Source organism: Octopus bimaculoides, chromosome 1 (genome assembly GCF_001194135.2).
Source record: "Octopus bimaculoides isolate UCB-OBI-ISO-001 chromosome 1, ASM119413v2, whole genome shotgun sequence".
In the NCBI taxonomy this organism is placed as follows: domain Eukaryota; kingdom Metazoa; phylum Mollusca; class Cephalopoda; order Octopoda; family Octopodidae; genus Octopus; species Octopus bimaculoides.
The window spans coordinates 166698847-166720626 of NC_068981.1; the positions used below are offsets into that span (position 1 = coordinate 166698847).

Below are 21780 nucleotides of genomic sequence, written 5' to 3' on the forward strand. Positions count from 1 at the left end.
TATATATATATATATATATATATGCAGTTGCCATATTTCCTTCCATAACAGCTTCCTCTGAAGATCGCAGGATTACATATTCGGATTGTTACCTAACATTCTGTTACACTTCTAGTGCAAAACCAATTGATAAGATTGGCCATGATGGATATATAATACTGTACATTTCAATCAATTGATATATGTGTGTGTGTGTATATATATATATATATATATACACACACACACACACACACACACACTTATATATATCTACATGCACATATATACATATATATATGCATACACATACATACATATATATACACACACACACATACATATATACATATACACTCGTGCATACACTTACTGGTTGTAGAATTTTAGCAAATTGTTCACTCCTTTACACCTTTTCGAATTCAATATATTTATGGTGATCCTTTTGTTTCTATATTCCAAATTGTGACATCTTTGGTATATCATAGTCTCACTGTTGATTGGGTGATGAATGCATTATATACATTCAACCCCATTCATGGTGTAGCCACTTTTATTTTTGTATCTACAAAATAAAAATTTTCAACACCAAAATAGATAAATATTCTTAATCTTTGATTAACTTGTAACAAAATATAAAACACATTTTTTGGTTTCTTTTTCATTTGGGGGCTTTTTTAGGGGATAGGGCTGGCTTAAATTATTGTTTATATTTTTTTTCTAAAAAGAAAAAATACAAATGTTAAAATTCTCACAATCTATGACCCATAACACCAGACATAACTCGATCATTGAACACTGTTCGAATGTGTACTTTTTGCTACTGGCTGCAGTTTTCTGTGATTAAATCCATTTTTATGCTTTTAGGAAACTGTGTTGTTTGTGAGTGTAGTTTTTTTGTTTTTTTTTTCTCTCCATTGCCGTCATGAACATGTGAAGTAAACAACTCAATGTAATAAATGCTTCTTTTTATAATGTTTGCTATTTCTGATATTTTGCAAACTCATTTAATATTCCTAACATTTTCGTACTTAATTTCAAACATCATTTATTGGTCTAAAACTTTAAAACTGTTTCTCTCCTACTTAAATGTTTACATATTGTATCATGGGAGGGTCGTTTTCTCAATAAGAAACACACTGACAACATCTGCTTCAGCATCTGATTTTACATTAGGAATCTTGCAAAACGAACACAAAAACAAAATTAACTTTATATATGTATATTTACTTTAAATCACTTGAAATATATTTTTACTACCCTGATTGAGGAGACCTGCTCAAAGGCATTCCAGCTGTAACTATCCACTGGTTTTTTTTTTTTCAGATTACATAAGACTACAATATAAAATATATCCTTCCCCCATTCAGTATGATAGGGTGTGATTTGAGTGACTTTGTTGTTTTTTTTCTAGCCAGTTGAATGATCATGTGATAGTTCTGGTATTGGTTTGTGGCCTCCAAACTTTGTTTTGAATTCAGATCCTGGCAAAGTCATCTTTGCCTTTCATCCATCTGGGGCTGATAAAGTACCAGTCGAGTACTGGAATCTGTTTTTGACTAATCCCTCACCCTGAAAATTGCTATCCTTATATCTCAATTAGAAACTATTATCATTATTATTAGTAGTAGTAGTAGTAGTAGTAATGAATGTAGTAGTAGCAGCAGTAGCAAGCTAGCAGAATCATTAGAATGTTGGGAAAATGCTTTGCTGTATTTGATCCAGCTCTTTGCATTCAGAATTCAAATCCCACTGAAGTCAAGTACTGGCAATGATGTAATCAACTAACCCCTTCCCAAAAAGTTACTGGCCTTTTGCAAATATGTGAAGCCATTATTATTATTATTAGTAGTAGTAGTAGTAGTAGTAGTGGTGGTGGTGGTGGTGGTGGTGGTGGTGGTGGTAGTAGTAGTAGTAGTGCATCACTGAAAATTTGGTCTGGATTCACTAACATAACATTCCTAACAATAAAACCTATAAATTCTGTCCAAGTGTTGATTTCATTATCGTCATCATCATCATCATCTTAACATTCACTTTTCCATGCTTGCATGGGTTGGATTTAAATTTGTTGTAGCAGATTTTCTGCAACTGAATGCCCTTCCTGTCACTGACCTTCTCCTGTTTCCAAAACAAGGTAATATTTCTCCATGGCCAGACATGCTTCTGCAGAATATTGGAAATGAATAACACTGCTTGTATGACAGTGACACTCATTTACAACTTTCACACAATGTCAAGACAAGGAGACACTCACATGCATATGGACTCATAAATGACAGATGAGAGTTCTACAATTTCTTGCTGAACAATCTGCACAGATGATTTGTATATAGTGATCAAGTGTTTGTGCTGCACGTTTAGCTCACTCCCTCCATCAAATTGACATTGCCTATACAAGTGCACCCTGTGCTACACATCAGATGTCAAAGTAATCACAGAGCAACATCTGATGAAGTGCTTTGCTAAAAACATTCAAGCATTACCCAGTCCAGAAATTGAACCTATGATCTTGTGATTATGAGTGCAACGCCCTAACCACTTAGCCACATGCCCTCACATACATACATACATGTGTGTAGAGAGAGAGAGAAAGAGAGACAGGCTTCCTTCAGTTTCTGTCTACAAACTGTAGTTATTACTTTCTTGGGAGGAAATAGTTTTATTAATGCATGAATATGAACATGAAGGGTGTCAACAGTTTCAGCCTACAAAAGCAGGAACAAATCAAAACTTTTATGCAGTCATTCAACTTACAATAAATAACAGCTAGATTTCACTTATCACATACATCATCATCTTCTTAAGTTTTTTACATCCACTTTTACACGTTTGTATGAATCAGACGAAATTTGATGTGGTAGATTTTCTACAGCCAGAGGCCCTTCTTGTCACCAATCCTCACTTGTTTCAAAGAAAAGTATTATTTCCCTATTGCTGGACATGCTTGTGTAGCAAATTACAAATGAAAGATGCCATCTGTATTACAGTGACACATCTTTATAACTAATGCATGATGTCAAGACGAGAGAGAGAGAGTGACATACACACACACACACACACATGTGTGTGTGTGATGGGTTTCTTTCAGTTTTCATCTACCAAATTCACTCACAAAACTTTGGTTGGTCTTGCGCTATACTAGTTGCTCGCCCAAGGTGCCATGCTGTGGGACTGAACCTCAGCACATGGTTGGCAAACAAAGCTTCTTAATCAAATAACCTACCGTAATATGGGCATTAATTGCTGGTGATATAAGTCTAGTTCTGTGATTTGCTTCAAATGTTATGCCTGAAGATATGAAATAATGTATGTAGTGACGAAAAAAATAGAAATCTATAGGAATAGTATAGTCATTTATGTAGCAATTTAAAATAAAGAAGTATAAAATGCATTTTCCCTTTTCTTGTTCTTTCTTATCTTGCATGTTACTTGGTAACCTCACTAGTGCTGGTGGCATAAAAATAAGCACTCAGTACACACTGTAAAGTGGCTTGCACTAGGAAGGGCATCCAGCCTTAGAAACCATGCCAAAGCATGGAGCACAATGCAGCCCTGTGTCTCATTGATCCTATCAAACCATCCCACACATGCCAGCATTGTAAACAACCATTAAATGATGATGATGATGATGACAACGATTCAGACTTGTAGCTTGTTTCATATTCATTATTCTGTGATCTGACATGGTGATATAAGAGTTTATGCTTCAAGCTGTAGTATTTTGAGATTTTACATATCAACAAACAAAACATTCCAGATAAAATATAGGTCAAAAACCCAGAATAATATTTCTGGAATTTTATGGAATTAATTATTGAGATATTATTATTCTTAGGTAGAGGCAGGAAGCCATTTAAAGTATTTCCACACACATCTCAATATGCACACAGGCACACACACACACACACACATGCACACTTTTATATATTCACTCCTTTATACCTTTTAAATATTTAACCACATTAATTTTTTTGTATTCATGATCTGTTCCCAGATAACACTACTCCAGTGTATTTTGTGTTATAGCATCTAATTCCTGAAATTATTTGATGATGGTTATAATAATGATGATTTTAATATAGGCAATACTATTTACATATATTAGCAACCAAATAAACATTTATTTTCTCTTTGAGTTGTTTAACTTCAAATAATTTTAATGAAAAATATTTAATCTTGTTTCTCATTTCTCACAATTATTTCTCTTGATATAATGTTTAGAACAAAAACAAACAAAAACAAGTTTTGTCTGTTTAAGCCTGATACTGCTTGAGAGTGAGTGCATTGAGCTATTTAGCTAATATTGTCCTTTCAGTTTGCTGCTAATTTTGTTGACTTCAGTTGCTTATCAAATTTTTGACTAAATTTTCAGCCAATTACTTGAGCCCTTCAAGTTTGTACTATAGTTAATTTTTTCAAAGGTAGATTTCCATTTTAACCTGGAATTATATATATATATATATATATATATATATATATATATATATATATACCTTACCAAAACTCAGAAAGCACTTTAGCTTTGATTAGTAACTAACACTTTACAACATATTCTGTGAACCCCATCTAATCTTTTCTCCTTTTGTATTCCTCCTCATACTCCCCTGTCTCACCTCTAAAACTTTTCCCAGTTCTTTCTCCTCACCATCATTTCGGAATACTTTACCTTTTTTCATTTTACTACACACATCAACCCATAGAAGTTGAAATAAATTATCAACATTATAAACCCCATCTAATCTATAAAGGCTTACAATGTTATAGTATCAATAACATTGTAACACAGATTCTCTTTGGGCTATCTAATAAAAAAAGACATCATACTGAGAAATATTGCATCTGCTTTAGTTACATCCAAGTAAATGTTGTTTGTCTAATAGAGAAACCTCTCAATACAAATGTCCTCTTTTTCTAGTCCAGCACAGTGTGACTTCTCACTATTACAATTACTTCTCAGGAATTTATTTGCATCAACCACTTGCTTGCACTTAAAACATTTTACCATTAATTACGTTGTCTATGTTTTTACTGTCGGATATATTATATCTCACTTCCCAGAATCTTGCAATCAATTCCTTTACTTAATTTTCTGCTTGAGAATTGAATCTGTCTATATCAGTTTTCTAGAAAACCAAACCCATACCTCCAATCTGAAAGGAACAACAGAGGCATTTTCTCTTGGAGAAACAATTATAATGATCAATCAATCCAATAAAGATCCATTAGTTAACAACCAAAATTTTTTTCCCGTAATTTACAGTACATCAAGCCAATCTTGCTTGACTTACTGGAAAAAACAGACAAATCTCATTTAAATGGTTGTTAAAAAAAGGAATGACATGTGGATAGTGTAATTCTTGATATATTATGGTTGAAAAAGAAAAGGCAGGATGGTCACAACTAGAATACCTTTGATAATAGGTCTGATTCAATCAGGGTTGACTTGGGGCTAAGTAACAAGAAATAACAATTTTTTTTCATTCCCCATTTATCTGTGAAGTTATCTCTCTTTCATGTATTAAAATATATTTAATAAAACTGAAAAGAAAAATATTTGTATTGTATGAAAAGACATTTTCAATAGTAAATGCAAGTAAATATGACTTATTTGTGTCTTATATGTTTTACCAGTTTCATTATAATCTGATCCTTATTTATAATGATGAAGTTTAGATTTCTCCTTGTCAATATATTATCATTAAATCAAATATTAATTACAATGCACTAAAGAGCATGATTACTTTACTCATTGATAGTTAAGAAAGAAATGATTACTAACAAATAGACTCATTAACTGTCAGATGTAGTTATAAATTTCTTATGCCAGTGAACAAGCTACTTAACTCCAATGATGAGTTTTCCAGACAATATACAATATTGAAGACAAAAAATTACCATCTGAAAGATTTGTCTTTTTTTGTTCAAGGCCAGAAAATGCTTCAGCTACAGACTTTCTATAAATCTCTAGTAAGTTAAACAATGGAATAATAGTGCTCTTATATTTGGGATGGTGTTGATGGTACAAACATACACTAACATCTAAAAGAAGGTTAGAGACTATATACTATATCTATATTAGTGAAGGCTCAGTCACCAAGACACAAGTTCTGACCAAGAGATACACTGCTTCCCTACTCTGCCTGTTCTCTTATTACCCAAATAACCTTTGCTCTTCTAAAAGTAGCAATTGTATACCACTTCCACTTAGGTTCCTCCTGACACACTAGTCTCTTCTACTCTTGAAACTCATGCTGTTTTTCATACTTAAGCCCTGCTTTCCCCCACCCAGATCTATTCAGCTTGGCTGCCAGCATCAATTCTGTTTGAATTGATTTCATATTCAGTGTAATGATACACTTTTATAGGCTAATGAATGACATGAAAATCATTTTTGCTATAAATCAATAAATAAAGAGTTGTTAGCAATTAAAGTTTGAAAATTTTGGGTAAATGCATTCATTTCTGTTTCCATAGTAACAAGTGGAACATGAGAACTCTTTTGTCTGTGAGAAAGCACGTGTTGGCAAATATATTGAAAGCACTTGTTCTACCTATCTGTTGACAATTGAGCATGTAAATTTATGAACTGGTCAACAAGATGTTTGTTTTTAGATAAATCTTTTAAGTTCATGTTATCGCATTAAATGCATATTGGATGCTTAAAACTACAAAATATGTGTTGTTTACTCATTACTTTTTGTCATTGAGGTGGTTGTGAGGTGTGCTAAAAATAACAACTAAATAATGTTTTGGGATAAATCTTTTAAGTTCGTGCTATCACAATGCTTAAAACTACAAAAGATGTGTTGTTTACTCTTTCTCAACAACTTATGCTATTTTCAGGATGTTGACAAAATGTGCAGTCATGCACAAAATGACACCTTCCAAATCTTGTTTCCTGACTGGGTGAAAATTATCAAACTTTAAACCTCTATAACTTTTTTAAAACATTTTGCTGCAAAAAGTGAAATAATTCCAGCAATTCAGCTTGGAAAAGTATATTAATGTGCCAAATTAAAAAAAATTTATGATAAACTTCAATTTCTGAAATGCTGGCAACCAAACCAGATAGATCCCCCCACCCACCTTTTTTCCTTCTTTCTTGTCCAGAACATCAATCCCCAAGCATTCTCTTTTTACTCTTCATTTTTTCTGCAAATATACAAACTGAGCATCAACTATATGAATCCCACCAGTATTGAAGCTCAAGTGCAAAGGTCATACTCATTACCCTTTAATCTTGATTATGCACCATAAACAAAAATAACGTTCCATAATTTAAATGATAAATCCTACCAGGTTGCTGTTACTCTAGAGAAGAGAAACCTTTTCAAAAGAGCTCCCCATGATGTTAATCACTCAGTCTTAGCAATTAATTAAATAACAAGCCTTTTATTTTTATCTAGCACCCACTACAGATCATCTCACATCTACATAAGCTTGGCTTTAACTTCATTTTATATTTCACTTTCACAAGCTTGCTAAATATGATATTTGGTTCAGGATCCTATTTATATGAAGCATCTCATATTATGTTTTTAGACTACTAACCTCCTCATTGAAGACAAACTTTTATATATATATAAAACTCTTCTATTTTGATCTGTTTGAACCATGGTTATCATCAGGTATCTTATTCCTGTATATGCATGTAGCATCATATTGGATTCATCAATTAAAAAAAAAAAGTGAAAAATCTATTGGTCTGTCTATCTTGCCAGTGTACAGGCAGAGTAATTTTTTGCATGATGAGTTAAATTTAACCACTGGCTTTACCCTTGGTAGTTCCCTTCTATCAATTATTTTGCATTCAAAAACTCATCTGGTATTATGTTCATATTCATGAATAAGACGCAATGTTGATCGAAAATCAAAGCATAGTGTAGATCTATATGTTAAAGAAATTTTATATGCCAAGATGATAGGCTGTAGCCCCAAAAAGTATGACTTTTTTAATATACATGTGTTTGTTCCTTTCCAGATTTTCTTTCTGAAGATTTTGCCATCAACATACTCTTGACAAATATCTTCATAATTATCCTAATTTCAGTCTATTACTGGGACAACATATGAATATTAAATTATATCACAGAATTAAACCATTTACTTCATTCTGCTTCATATTGCTCAGATAAATCAGTTTCTGAACCAACTCTTTATTCATTTTCTTTCTATGTACGTTTGTTTAACACACTCTCTCTTTCTCTTTCTCTCTCTCTCTCTCTCTCTCTCTCTCTCTCTCTCTCTCTCTCTCTCTCTCTCTCTCATGGAGATACATATACATACATTTAAAACTACTTAACATGATCATATTTCCCATAAATATATCAGTGCATCCTGACCATTTTAGCATTATTAATAAATTACCTAATAAAAACTGTTTAAAACATATTATTCAACAGTTATTTCTACTCTATCACCATGCAAAAAGCATTCCCATAATATAAAGAAACTAAAATTACTGCCATTTTGAATCTCTTTAATAAATGGTGTTATTCAGTATTGTCTACACTTTAATATCTAAGTGTTCTGCATGGCTTTCTGGTAAGAATATGTCTTTTTTATTAACCAAAAAAAGTTATTCATTCATTTACCATAAGTTTTTTTCTATTGTTCTGTATATTGACTCTTAGTATGGTGAACAGGATTGCTGTTGGCCACACTAATATTTTGTATTTGGTGTTGAGATACATTGAAACACCTTGCACTTTGTGGCCTCTTTGTAATGTGATCTAAAATAGTGTTTTTTACTTTTTTGTTTTACAATAATGATACCTACAAAATCATATGATATTTTAAATTAATTTTTCAGAGAAATATTTGAATTCTTATTGCATATATAAACAAAACTCTTTTGGTGTCAGTGTTATTGAAAAACTCTATTCTTGTATAATGTGCAGTTCCTATTACATAACAGTTTATCTTAATGAATATATCAAGGCAAAAATTAAATCATCATATATATTGAGAGAGATATATAACACAAGCGGGTGGCAGTATTTGTTCAAGCTTTTCCAAAAGTAGTTAACAGTTTATAACTTCATATTATAAATGGTGCATTTATTTATACATAGAATTAAAGTTTGTAAACAGCAAGATGATGGTAGTGGTGGTGGCAGTAGTAGTAGTATTAGTAGTAATAATAATGATAATGATAATAATAATGTTTACAATTTTTTTTCAAATTAGGATTTATTGCTTTAATATGAAAATTAATTGTGGCACATACACTGCAAGTATTGTTTCGTGTAGAAAAAGAATAACATTTTATTAATAAATTTGCTTATATATTTGTTTTTGGCAGAAATGTAGTTTGAATTGTTTTTCTTGGTGTCTTTTTTATACATATAAATCATCATTTGAGAGAAAGACAATTGGAATATATATTTATTGTTTTAATAGAAGGAAAAAATGTAATAATTGCTTTTGGTCTATATACTGCTTTGTTAAACCTGTTTACTAATTTTTTTCCATTTCTGTATCAAATTGTTGCTAGTCCTTGTATAAAAAGATTAACAATGTACACACATATACACTCATATCTCAGTCTTTCTCACTCCCTCTCTCTCTCTCTTTATGTGTATGTATATATATATATATATATATATATATATATATATATATATATATATATATATATATATATATACATCAACTAACCATCCAAAATATTATAAATCATTACTTAAGAACGTATTTGAGTGTAACAGATTTTCATACACATTCATGTACATATTTGTATTTTTGCAAAAGAGACAGGGAAAGAGAAAGCATGAGAGGTAGATGGAAGGACTATTTTACTTAAACGAGATTCACACTTATAAAAGATCATTTATTTTATTGATACATTTTGTTATTAGACCATAATGAAGTAACTGATTTGTGATAAATCAAATAGAAATAATTGAATTTCAACCATTTTTTAACATCCAAAATACTTTTGCAAAATAAATAGATGATTTTATTTATTCTCAAATATGTGTAATAACTTTTTTTTAAAAACTTTCTATTTGTCTGCTTTTATTCAAAAATAATATTTGAATTTTTCTTTATTTATTTTTAAGAGTCCTAAATAGTTTATAATAATAATTGTGTTTCTTAAATATTAAACATCAAAATACTATGTGCTCTGTTTCTGAATTTACAATTTTGCTAACTATTTCTTTGGGGTATTCTAGGTAAAATATTTACTTATTAATTAAGAGCAATAAAGGATAGGTGGGGGATTGTCTTTTTATGTAATAGATATTTTCACTCCTCTTATATATGAAATCAAGTGTCTCCCAAGCAATATTGTTTTGCTTTGAGATTTGTATCAGTGTCAGAATATAGAAATATAAAAGCTATTTGTGCTGTATAACAGGATCTGTTATAGTAATTTCCTGTACTCTTGGATAAAACCCAAGCAATATTGAAACAGATGATAATCTTGGTTAACTGTAGCCAGTTAGATAACTTGAAACTTTGGAGGAATAAAGGTTGACCTCCTGGCAGCCAAGTCTATAACTACTTGAGTCTTGTTGCCAATTTTAATAATTTCACTTGGGAGCGGGGTACTTTTATTTCTCTATTATCATTTCTCCTAAGCCTATAAATCTTGAACTTATATCTTACTGGAGAATGTTAACCTATCCAGAGGCACTATGATAAAAAAAAATACAAGCTATATTTAGAAAGAGATATATGCTTTAAAGGGATACACTTTGAAAATCTCAGACTTTAGTTAAAGCGTTACAGCATCTTTTAAACAAGACTAGCTCATAGAATTTTAATTAGGAAATAGTGATCTTAAGTAGTTGTGTACACAAAGTTCCCAATAAACTAAACTCATAATTCTGTTTTTGATTCCTAGTTGTAGCTTCTTCACCTCACTTATGTTTCTAATGCAGTTTCAAAAGTTGTGAATTCTACAGCGAACTGTATTACTATTGTAAAAAATATATACATCCTTTTACCAAATCAATAGAAGTTAACAGCAATTATAATAACATAATATTAACATTTTGAAAGAATATTTGTATGGAATATGTTTTATTCTATACGTTTTTATTTTCTCATTCAGTTCTTTACTGATCATTTTAACATGCTCTATTTAATATTACTTCTAAAATTAAAATTTAATTTAAATTATCAATGTGTTTAAATAGAATTTGATTTTTAATATTTAAACTCTTCAGTTACTTTGTAAATTTTACTTTTCAACTTTCTTGGTAGTCATATTTCATTTCAGCTTCTAACTTTTAAATAATATCTCTCTCTAGTTCAAAGAAACTGTGCTACAAATTGTTCCTTCTGAACTAATTCTATAATTATTTTTTTTTTTCAATTACCTTTCTAGAGTATAATTTATTGCAACAACTAAAACCAACTTCAGATCATTTATTTGTTTCTTTTTCTTTTGTTATATTGAATGATCTCTCTATTTTGTATAAGTGTGACAAATGTGACAAATCAATCATCTTGTTTGAATAGTAGTTGATATTGCACTAGATATTAAAATGGATATTATTGATGAATTAGGTAACCTTGTAGTTGAGTATATAACAAATAGTTTCTTGTCATTTATATTTTTAACATACGTCTCTTAAATTTCTTTTGTTGCAGTAAATGTGATACAGTGGTTACTTCTGAGAAGCAGGTGTACATGTCTCCTTATAGAATGCAAAATGCTGGCCCCAATACAGGTTTAAGACTTGGACCCATGGATAAAAACCTCTTGTAAGTATTGTTTATCATTAAAAAAACTCATTGTTATAATGTTGATTGATTGTCAGTATGAATGAACATTCTTGCATGTTGTATAAATTAGAAAAATCTTTAAATGTTACTTGCTTTTTCTGTTTGTATTTTGTATTGTTTTTTTTATTAGATACCATTCCTAAGGTGAGATATGTTACTCTTTTTTATTGTTAAATGCTCTAATTGAGAAACTCTATAAAATTGAACTGCATATGCTAGTAGCAGTTCATATAATTCAATTGTATCAGTATAATACTAGCACCCATGTCACCAACTCCTTGGTGAACCAAAGTCAAGACAGCTTCAGCTAAACTTCAGTTCATAACTTTGCATTACTGCCAAGTTATTCCCATATAAAACAACAATCTCTAATGATATATTGCTAGTTAGATAACAATTGTGACCTCTTCAAATACCACAAAGCTCTCACAAAATAATCTTATCCCTGCCCCTCATTTTCATGTGATGATGATACAACTATGGTTGAAATAGTTCATGTATGGCTGCTAAATACATTCACTAAAATTCAAAGAAAACAGTGGTCCTATATGTTAAAGTGTTATACTTCAAGTTTTGCTTTTACTGTGTCTGTTTTTGCTTGACACAGTAAATTAGGCTCAAACTCTTTTACAACAAGATTAAGACATTTTTTACAAGTATTGAACATACTATAATAGTTCATGCACTTATTGTGTAGTGATTTCATGAAATAATCTAAAGCTATTAGGGTCGTATACATTCTCCAGGCTAGTTATGCATAACATCACTCAGCACATGAAAACCATCCATTTTGTGTATACAAAAGTACTTCATCTTACTGCAAAGATAGATTATTGGGCTTGGAACAGTAGGATTTAAAAAGGCAGCTTGATAAAGTATATGATCAGCAACTGGATAATCATGATTTCAAAATCTCTTTAGAATCATCTTCTGGTTTAGTGTATTCCTGTCTAAATCTTTATAGTGAAAATAAGTATGTTTACAAGTTTTAAATGCATTAGTTGTAGAAAAGTTTCATCTACTCTATACACTTAATCTATTCAGGTAATTTTTAAAAATTTAAATCATTTTCTGTTGAAAAAAGTCAAAGTAATAATGGAGCTCTTCAAGTTAGGATAAATATTCATGTATTAGTTTAACATTCATTGTTCATATATAAGCTTGATATTGTTCATATATTAAATATATATACTAAACTCGGCTTGTGAAGACCTGTTGGGGCAAGTGAAAGCGAAATCATGATGTCACCTGTACCAGTGGAACGCTAAGAGCACCGTCCAAGCGTGATCGTTGCCAGAGCAGCTGTCTGGCTTCCGTGCCAGTGGCACGTAAATAGCACCATTTGAGCGTGATCGTTACCAGCGTCACCTTCCTGGCACGTGAAAAGACATTCGAGCGAGGTCGTTGCCAGTGCCGCTGGACTGGCTCCTGTGCAGGTGGCATGTAAAATACACCATTTTGAGCCTGGCCGTTGCCAGTACCGCCTGACTGGCCTTTGTGTCGGTGGCACGTAAAAGCACCCACTACACTCTCGGAGTGATTGGCGTTAGGAAGGGCATCCAGCTGTAGAAACTCTGCCAAATCAGATTGGAGCCTGGTGTAGCCATCTGGTTCACCAGTCCTCAGTCAAATCGTCCAACCCATGCTAGCATGGAAAGCTGATGTTAAACGATGATGATGATGATTAACAGAGAACAGAGTTTTTTTTGGTTTTTTCTGTGAAGGTAGTTTGAACTTTAAATTGGTTCTTAGAAATGTGTTTTATCTCATTTTCTATAGTAGCTAAGATATCCATCTGCTCCATGGGAAAGAGTATAGTCTTTTAAAAGAAACCATTCTACAGTGATTCCAGTTTGAGACTGTCAACCACAAACATCTAAAACAAATATTGCATCAAACTGTTACACTATCTCATTGATAGCAGTAGTCCAGCATGACCACAGTCCAGTGGCTAAAACCAGTGAAAGAAAGAAGTTACCTGTGTGGCTTCATTTTTATATTTGATTTTGTACTTCTTTTTATCAGTACCTGATGGACTAAATTCTGAATCACATAGCCATTGGCTCTGAGCTTGTTATATCAGAAATTATTTATGTCCCCATAATACCTCTGCACTGATTCAATTCTCTATAAAATTGGTATGAATGCTGGTAGTATTATCATATAAAACACTAAATTATTGTACAATTTGTACTTTCTAGTAATCCATTTTTTTAAATATATTCTTCACATGCTGCAAGCATGTCATCAGAAGTCTTACATGGCTAGACTGTTTCTCTCATCATCATAGTTATTTATCACCAACATCATTGTCTTCATCTTCATTGTCTTTACCCTCATCATTGTCATTGCCATCATCACCGGATTCAACATCATCATTTTCATCTTTATCATTATCTTCATTATCATTATCTTCATTATCATTATACTCATTATCATTGTTGTTACCTTCATTATCATCATTGTCATCACATATCTAAACATCTGTTTTAGATTTAAACACTTTGTTATTTCATCTGTGAGTCAAACTTTCTAAGTCCAATCTAAAAACTTCATTTTTAAATTCACATAAAGATAATATTAACTGTGTTTAAAAGACATGGGCTTTGTGATTCGAATCTTGTCCAATTCTGAGATCATTAAATTATGTGACAGAACAACTACAAGAACAATATGGGGGACAAATTCACTGAAGAATTGACATAACAGTTTAGTAAAATGACACCTCAAATCTGAATACTACCAAAGCAGATTTATAGCAACTTAATTTTGATGACAGGCTTAAAAGTTTAAAAGAAACACTAGAAATTGAAAATCAATTTATGATTAGGAAAAAAGTTTCCAATAAAATCAACATCATTACTATTGCTAGTTTTTAAAATTTTCCTTTTGGCATATTCTTATCAATTTTTGGAAATAGCTAGTTGTTTAGTTTATTTTTAAACTTATTCCCTTTTCTATTAATTCATAATTATTTATTTAACTTTTTCAGACCATCTTATGTTGGAGTAAAAGGACCAAACCCAGAGAATTTCAGGGGTCCAGATGCTAGTTTAGTAAAAGGTTCAGTGAAGGCTCGAGGAGCTGACCCACTCAACAGGTGTAGACCTCTCAATTCCGTACAAAATCAAGATCCTGTTCTTGTTACAAAACTTTAGTTTTTTTTGTTTTGTTTTTGTTGTTTTTTACATTTTATTAATTTATTATTTTATTTGTTAGTAATAGCAATAATGTTTAAAATGCTGCTTTTCATTAACAGCCCAATTAAGAGTTAAACCAAAATATGTCTTATTTGATATGCATTTAAGAAAAAAATTATTTTTAAAATGTATAAGCATGCTTACAAATTAGTTTTGTTTTCAGATTTTCTTTTGTTTTATTTATGTATGATTTTTATCTTATTTCTTTTAGATTTTTCTACAAAATGCTCTTTTTTCAATTAATTTTAAAATGTTGCTAAATTATTATTGCATGAGAAGTTAGGAAAACCAATTTATATTTTTTGTTGGTTTCTTTTTACTGAATTTGATACTCCATTGCCAACATTCAATTATAATGATTGTTGAATCTGTCTCACTATATAGGGATGAGTGAATCAAATAGCACATGTTAATCAAAGGGAATTGTTCCTATAAAACTCTGAATAAAAATCAAACAGCAAAAATTCCTTCTGAGAATGAAATTTGAAAGAGACAGGAAAACTCAACTGAATCCGGAAATATTTAGACATTATCACCAAAATGATGTTATCATTTGTGTATATTGATAATGAAAAATTTCACTCAATCTTTTGTCCAAAAACAACCTTCGAACGGCACACAGCCAAGTGGTCATCAGCTCAATATTATTTCATTTACAAAAAAAAAAAAAGCCTTTATTGAACAGAAAAAATAGAGAAAGATGAAATAACAAAATATGTTAAATTGAAATCAAATAAAATTTTTATTTATTTTCTCCATCCACATTTAATTTTTGATTAACAGATTCAAGAAATTATCCTTTTTCACGTATCTAATACACTTCCTCTATCCAACTTATTTTGAAAAAAATTTTTTAAACATTAATTAATCTATTACAGCTGGTTATCTAATATCATTTATCTAATTATATCATTAACCAGGATATAAAAATTTTATCAAAATTTTGAAGCAAACTAGGTTAAATTCTTTCTATATTGATTTCTTTTTAATGAAAAATAAACATAGCATGTTACTTATGAATTGAAATTAATAAAAATAACCTATGAAATTCTTTATATATATTATCAAATCTTTTGCTACTCAACCATAATTTGAGGAGTATTAATCAATTTTGGCTAACAAAACTGAAACAAGTACACTTCTCTTTTGCTGCTAATGCTCTTGAGAAAGGCTTGAGTGCCACTCACTCTCTTTTTCTCCACTTTTAAATTTGTGGCATTGTGCCTAATGTAAGAGATGAACTTTTAAGAATCTTAAGAGGAGACAGAAACCTAAATTTTGTAACAGTGTGGCTTGGAAGAGCTAAGGGTTTATTGGCTTGAATACATATGTGAGGTTTCAACAGTTCTTCACTTAGTCTTTTGCGTACTTCTTTAAATTTATCTATCAACACTAGGAATAGCTATTTAGCAAGAAATTTTTAATAACACAAAGATTTGATAAGGTAATATTGTTAATTCTTTGGAAGTTAATTGATTAAATTGTTACAGATTTTAATTAACAGTTTGAAATTCTGTATTAAAATTTTTAAAAACACGTAAGTTCTTGCACAACCAAATTCAGTTCTGGCAATAAATATTTACTTCCTATGAAGTTCTTGAAAGCACTTTTTTTTATTAAATTTCTTGATATGTTTTCTTATTTCTCTATATCCTTCTTATCTTTGAAAAATATTTACTACAACAATTGCAAAATACTAATACTACTGTTTTACTTTCTTTTTTCATTTAAGTGGCAAATAAACCAACTTCTCTTTTATTGAAAAATGCTAGAATCAAAACAGTGGAAAAGTACTTACATTGAAGAACTGAATATCAAATATAACTTAGCAAATATTCATTTATTGTACTAAATACTTAAATTGGTTGTTTCAATGAAACTTTTAATGCTTGAGGAATTTCTAGTCCTTTAAAGCAAATACAAAAAGTAACTGAATCACTTTCTTCTCATTTTATTCTCTTTTCTTTTAAATAATAAAATAAGTTTATGGCTCAAACTAATTGATTAGTTACATAAGTTACTGAATATTTAACTAATGAAATTTTTGCTCTTCAAATTTTTTCCTTTGCATTTCAAGTTATATGACCTTAAATGTATGTGTGTGTGAATATATACATATATACCCACACATATATGCACACTCATACATACATACATACACACACACAGACATATATATATATATATATATATATAAATATATATATTCCTATGTATCTTACATAGGTAATCCCTCCATAAAAGAAAGTTGAACATATTGTATATAGCTTGTTGAAAATGTTTTATGAAATGCTTTTTATTTATTTCTTTTTTTCTATCATTTTTAAAGTATTATTTAAATGTAATTATTATAAAGATATTTCACTTGAAATTTAAAAAAAAAAAAAATTTTAAAAAGTGACAAGTCTTTCCAGTGAAAAACAAAAATTATGAAAAACTACTCTATTTAATTCTTCATGATATTCAGTGCCTGTGAATTGGTTTAAAGAATTGGGTTCGCGCTTTATTGTCTTCTATGTCAGCTACTGATGCTTGGTCTGTAGCCAGAACTATTGAAATATCTATTGATTTCTTGTTGTTTTTAATGTACATATCAAAGTAAATTTGCCTGGGAGGAAGAGGAGACAGATATTAAGTGGATCTGAAGAGTTAAAAGGTTTATTGTGCTCTTCTTTAAACCGCTATCATTGCACAACAAAAAAAATGTTTAATTTTTATTGAAACTTTTTCATCTTCTGTTTTTATTTTTTTATCCCATTCATCACAAAATGTCTTTCTATTCATTTAATATATGAAGACATTTATATCTGCTCAATTCTTATACATCATAAAGAAAACTTTTTCTTTATTTAAGGGCCTGTTACTAAAACTTATAGATAAGTATGGTTTGTGAGAAAGTGTGAAGCAATACATATATGTGCATGTACATCCATGCATATAAATATATGCATTTGGGGAAGATGTTTGTATGACATATATAAACCAGCTCCATACACAAGTGAATCATAGACATTTACTGTCCCACCACAATAATATTGGGCACAAATACTTTACTTGACATCAATTTCTATATTAACAGCTCATCACAACATATGTTGATAATACTCTTGTTTTCAGCTTTCAGACATGTTGCTGGTTCATTTTTCATTGATACTAATAATGTTGCTTCAATTAATATTACAGTTATAATCCAATAACTACCTACATGTAGATGGATTTACCAATATACAAAATATCCAGTTCTTGTTATATAGAATATACAGAGTATCCACTGTTGGTACCATGATTTCAAGGCCTTTTGTGCATATATGTATATACTCATCTTATTCTCAACTTGAAAATCTTCAAAAATACAATATTAAGCTGTTAGTAATTTGAAACAAATATGTTTAGAAAGGAATTTTAAAAAAATAAGAAAACCAGAATGGTTTGCCTTTGAAATGTTGTTGTTGGTGGTATTGTAATGTCAATTTATCTCTATGCATAAAAAAATATTTAAAGAGTTGAATTGTTTGAAAAAATAAATAACTAAAACTCATTATAATAAAAGTTAAATGAAAAAAAATGGAAGCTTCCTATATCTTTTAAGTCATATAAATTGTTACAATTTCTATATTTTTCATTGAAATATAGAAAATCTTGGGTTTTTTTAAATTTTGAGTTTGTATGATAACAAGTTTGTTATTGGTTGTAGTTGTTATGATTGATATTTTAGTGTGTTCAGTTCAATAAATATATAGAACTGAAGATATGTATCAATAACTAACATTAAAATGTTTTGCTCTATGAGACACTCATTTTGTTCTCATATTTGCTAAAAACTTGCAAACTGCACCGTTTATGCGTTTTTCACATTTTTACTTGATTTGAAGACTATATGCATGAAATTGCTCAGACAGTATGCAAAAGAAGAAAAGAAAATTTGTTGTTAATTCTTTTCCCTGCCAATTGCATATTTATAGAATAAATGCTTAACAAGTTTTAGATTGTTCAGTGTTTATAATTTTTGCTAGACATAGACTGTTTGTTGCTGTTTTTTTGTTTTTTTTTGTTACCAATGAAAATGGATTGACACTTTATTTTATTACTATCACTATGTTGTATTCCTGGTAAAAAGCTACAACTCCTGCTCAGTTTTCAATAATTTTGTCAACCTAGCTATAAATAACAACCAGTTGTTGTTAGAAGTAGCACCTAACCATAGAAACAATGCCAAAGCAGACACTGGAGCATAATGCAGTCCTTGGGGCCCATCAGACCCTGTCAAACAGTCCAACCCATGCTAGAATTTAAACATGGGCATCAAATGATGATGAGACATGACTGGGTTGTTAAAAAGGTTTGCTTCACAATCTTACTATGCCGCACCTTGTGCAACAGTCTTCTACCATAGCCTCAGGCCAATCAATACCCTGTTATTGGAATTTGATCACAGAAAACTGCAAAAGTCCTTTGTGTGTGTGTGTGTATTTTTCGCAGATGTTATATTGACGAAGAAATATAAATATAGTGAGCAAACTAAAAAGTAAAAAAAAAATTTTTTTTAATTAATAAAAATAATAAAAACGTTCTTTAAATCCTTTGCGATACTTATTCTGTCCTGATTCACAAATACTCCCTTGCCACATTTGTTGTCATAAATGTAGTAAACCAGTGATAGACCAGTCAGAAATCTGTAACCAACAGTGCTATTTACTGATTGTGATATGAAATATATAATAATACTGTTCCTCACTGTAAGTAGCACAGACTTACAGTGGCTTACTATGACTTGGTGAACCACATCCCTTATTTTTTCTAACCCTACTTCATCAGAACTGCAACCTTCAGAAATTCTCTCTCATTTTTTCATTAACACCAACCTGTAAAACTTCATGCTGAACAGCAAACTTAACAGTCTAGGAGATTTCATAAATGCTTTGACACAATGAGCAATGTTTCTCTTACTGAAAAATAATAATTTTCAACTAAAACGAAGTGCTCTATAAATTCATGTGGGTGTGGTCATTAATTCAGTGCTGAAACCTAATCTTCCCATCAACAATTTCAATGACATATTCAACTGATGGAAAGAATTTTTCAAGTCTCTACCATAACCACTGTTAACTTGAGTATGCTTCATAAATCACTGGATTGCATAATGTTATGATGAGACATACAGAAGATCAATTAGAATTTTTCTGCAAAAAGAAAGATTAAATGATGGCACTGTTTGATGGTGAAGTACACTGGATACTATTATTATCTGTACATTGTTGAGCCTATTCTATTCTTTGTTCATAGCCAGAATAGCAATTTAAGTATCAGATGATTCATGTTAAAAAAAATAAACAGTGAGAAGACAGAGGGGTGATGCACCCTTGACCTTTTTCAAGCCCACTCAGACTGATGTAATTGATGTTTAGATTGAATTTCTAAAGTATGATGTCAGTAAGAAATACCTGATGTAAGAAGGATAGTCCAGTGAATTGGAGTTGAGAGAAAATGGAATGGTGAAAAGCATTCTATGTGCAGTTGAGAGGATGAAATGCTGTTGAGATAAAACCACAGGGAGAGGCAGGTGTGTTTGGTAAGGATTGTATAAAGTATACTGGTGATCTAATGGTTGCAACATGCAAATATACCAATCAGCCAGTTGTCTTTTATTTTATTTGAGAGGTAGTGGATGGTATGGTCTAAAATGTTTGACAGCTACATTGTTACAGATATATTTTATAAATGCTATGACACAATGAGCAATGTTTCTCTTACTGAAAAATAATAATTTTTGATTAAAATGAAGTGCTCTATAAGTCCATATGGGTATAGTCATTAATTCAGTGCTGAGACCTAATCTTCCCATCAACAATTTCAGTGACATATTCCTAATATAGGATGTACTTTCATTCTGTAGAGACAGTAACTGATCAAAACCAAAGTATTTTCTGGTATTGAAGAGAAATTTAGCTCTTAAAAAGTGGGTGTGCTAATGACTCAACAAATGTAACTGAAGCATTACAAGAGCAACTGACAACCACTGATTCTACGATGGTATCTACACACCGGGAATATCCTTATTCAGTAACTTAGTAGAGTTTTTGAAGCCTCTGAATACTGCCCTGTTTTTCTCAAGACAGGAAGTAAGATACTAGGTACTGATAAAGAGAACATTCTATGTTTTGTCTTTCAAACCATCAGAGTGTGGAAACAACTGAAAACATTACCTGGATATAGTGATTTATATGATAATACATGAAAAAGGTTTCTTGTTTAACTTCTCCAAGTCCATGCACAGATTTAAGCTCACTACTGAAAGCTATTAAAACACTAGAACCATTTCCTTTAAGATAGAACAATGAATTACACCACATCATGATGAACCTTGACTTGCTAGAATTAGTAAACAAATATACTTAAGTGTGTTAAGTGATTTTTCCAGGTTGTATTATAGATAGTAGATCAGTAAGTAATCCATTATTCTTTTTGTTTCAGCTAGTCACAACTCTCACTATTATCATACTCCAACATAAGATATAAAAGTTTTAATTGAAGGCTTAAAGCTGAAAACTCACTGTTTGAATTCAGAACTCAGTGAGATATAGAAGTGTAAGAAATTTCAAAGTGAATAGAAAATATCAACATAGAGTGGATTTTTTTTTTTTTTTTTTTTTTTTTTTTTTTTTTTTGTCTGATTTATTAAAACCCACCAAAACAAGAGCACTTAAATATTTATCTTAATTATGAGAAGCTACATATTAGATTGTATAGAAAGTTCCATCTTATTTTAAGTCTCAACCTGTTGAAACCTGCTTTGCATAAAAACTATAAATATTGATAGCATTCAATAGTGCATGATCATTTCATGATGATTCCCTGTAGA

At 30.6% G+C, this 21780-nt stretch overlaps 1 protein-coding gene across 5 annotated transcripts in view; it reads left to right on the forward strand.

Annotated features, from left to right (window-relative positions):
- LOC106869314 (mucin-5AC) overlaps window positions 1-18902 on the forward strand; it is a 157974-nt gene extending 139072 nt beyond the window's left edge. For 4 of the 5 annotated variants that reach the window (XM_014915002.2, XM_014915003.2, XM_014915005.2 and 1 more), the window contains 2 exons: window positions 11587-11700; window positions 14714-15603. In XM_014915002.2, the coding sequence (XP_014770488.1) occupies window positions 11587-11700; window positions 14714-14879 (280 nt within the window). In that variant the 3' untranslated portion in view covers window positions 14880-15603. Of the gene's footprint in view, window positions 1-11586; window positions 11701-14713; window positions 15604-16653 lie in introns of those variants that run through there. The other variant, XM_014915004.2, reaches the window with a different exon arrangement.
- Window positions 18903-21780: the final 2878 nt, after the last annotated feature.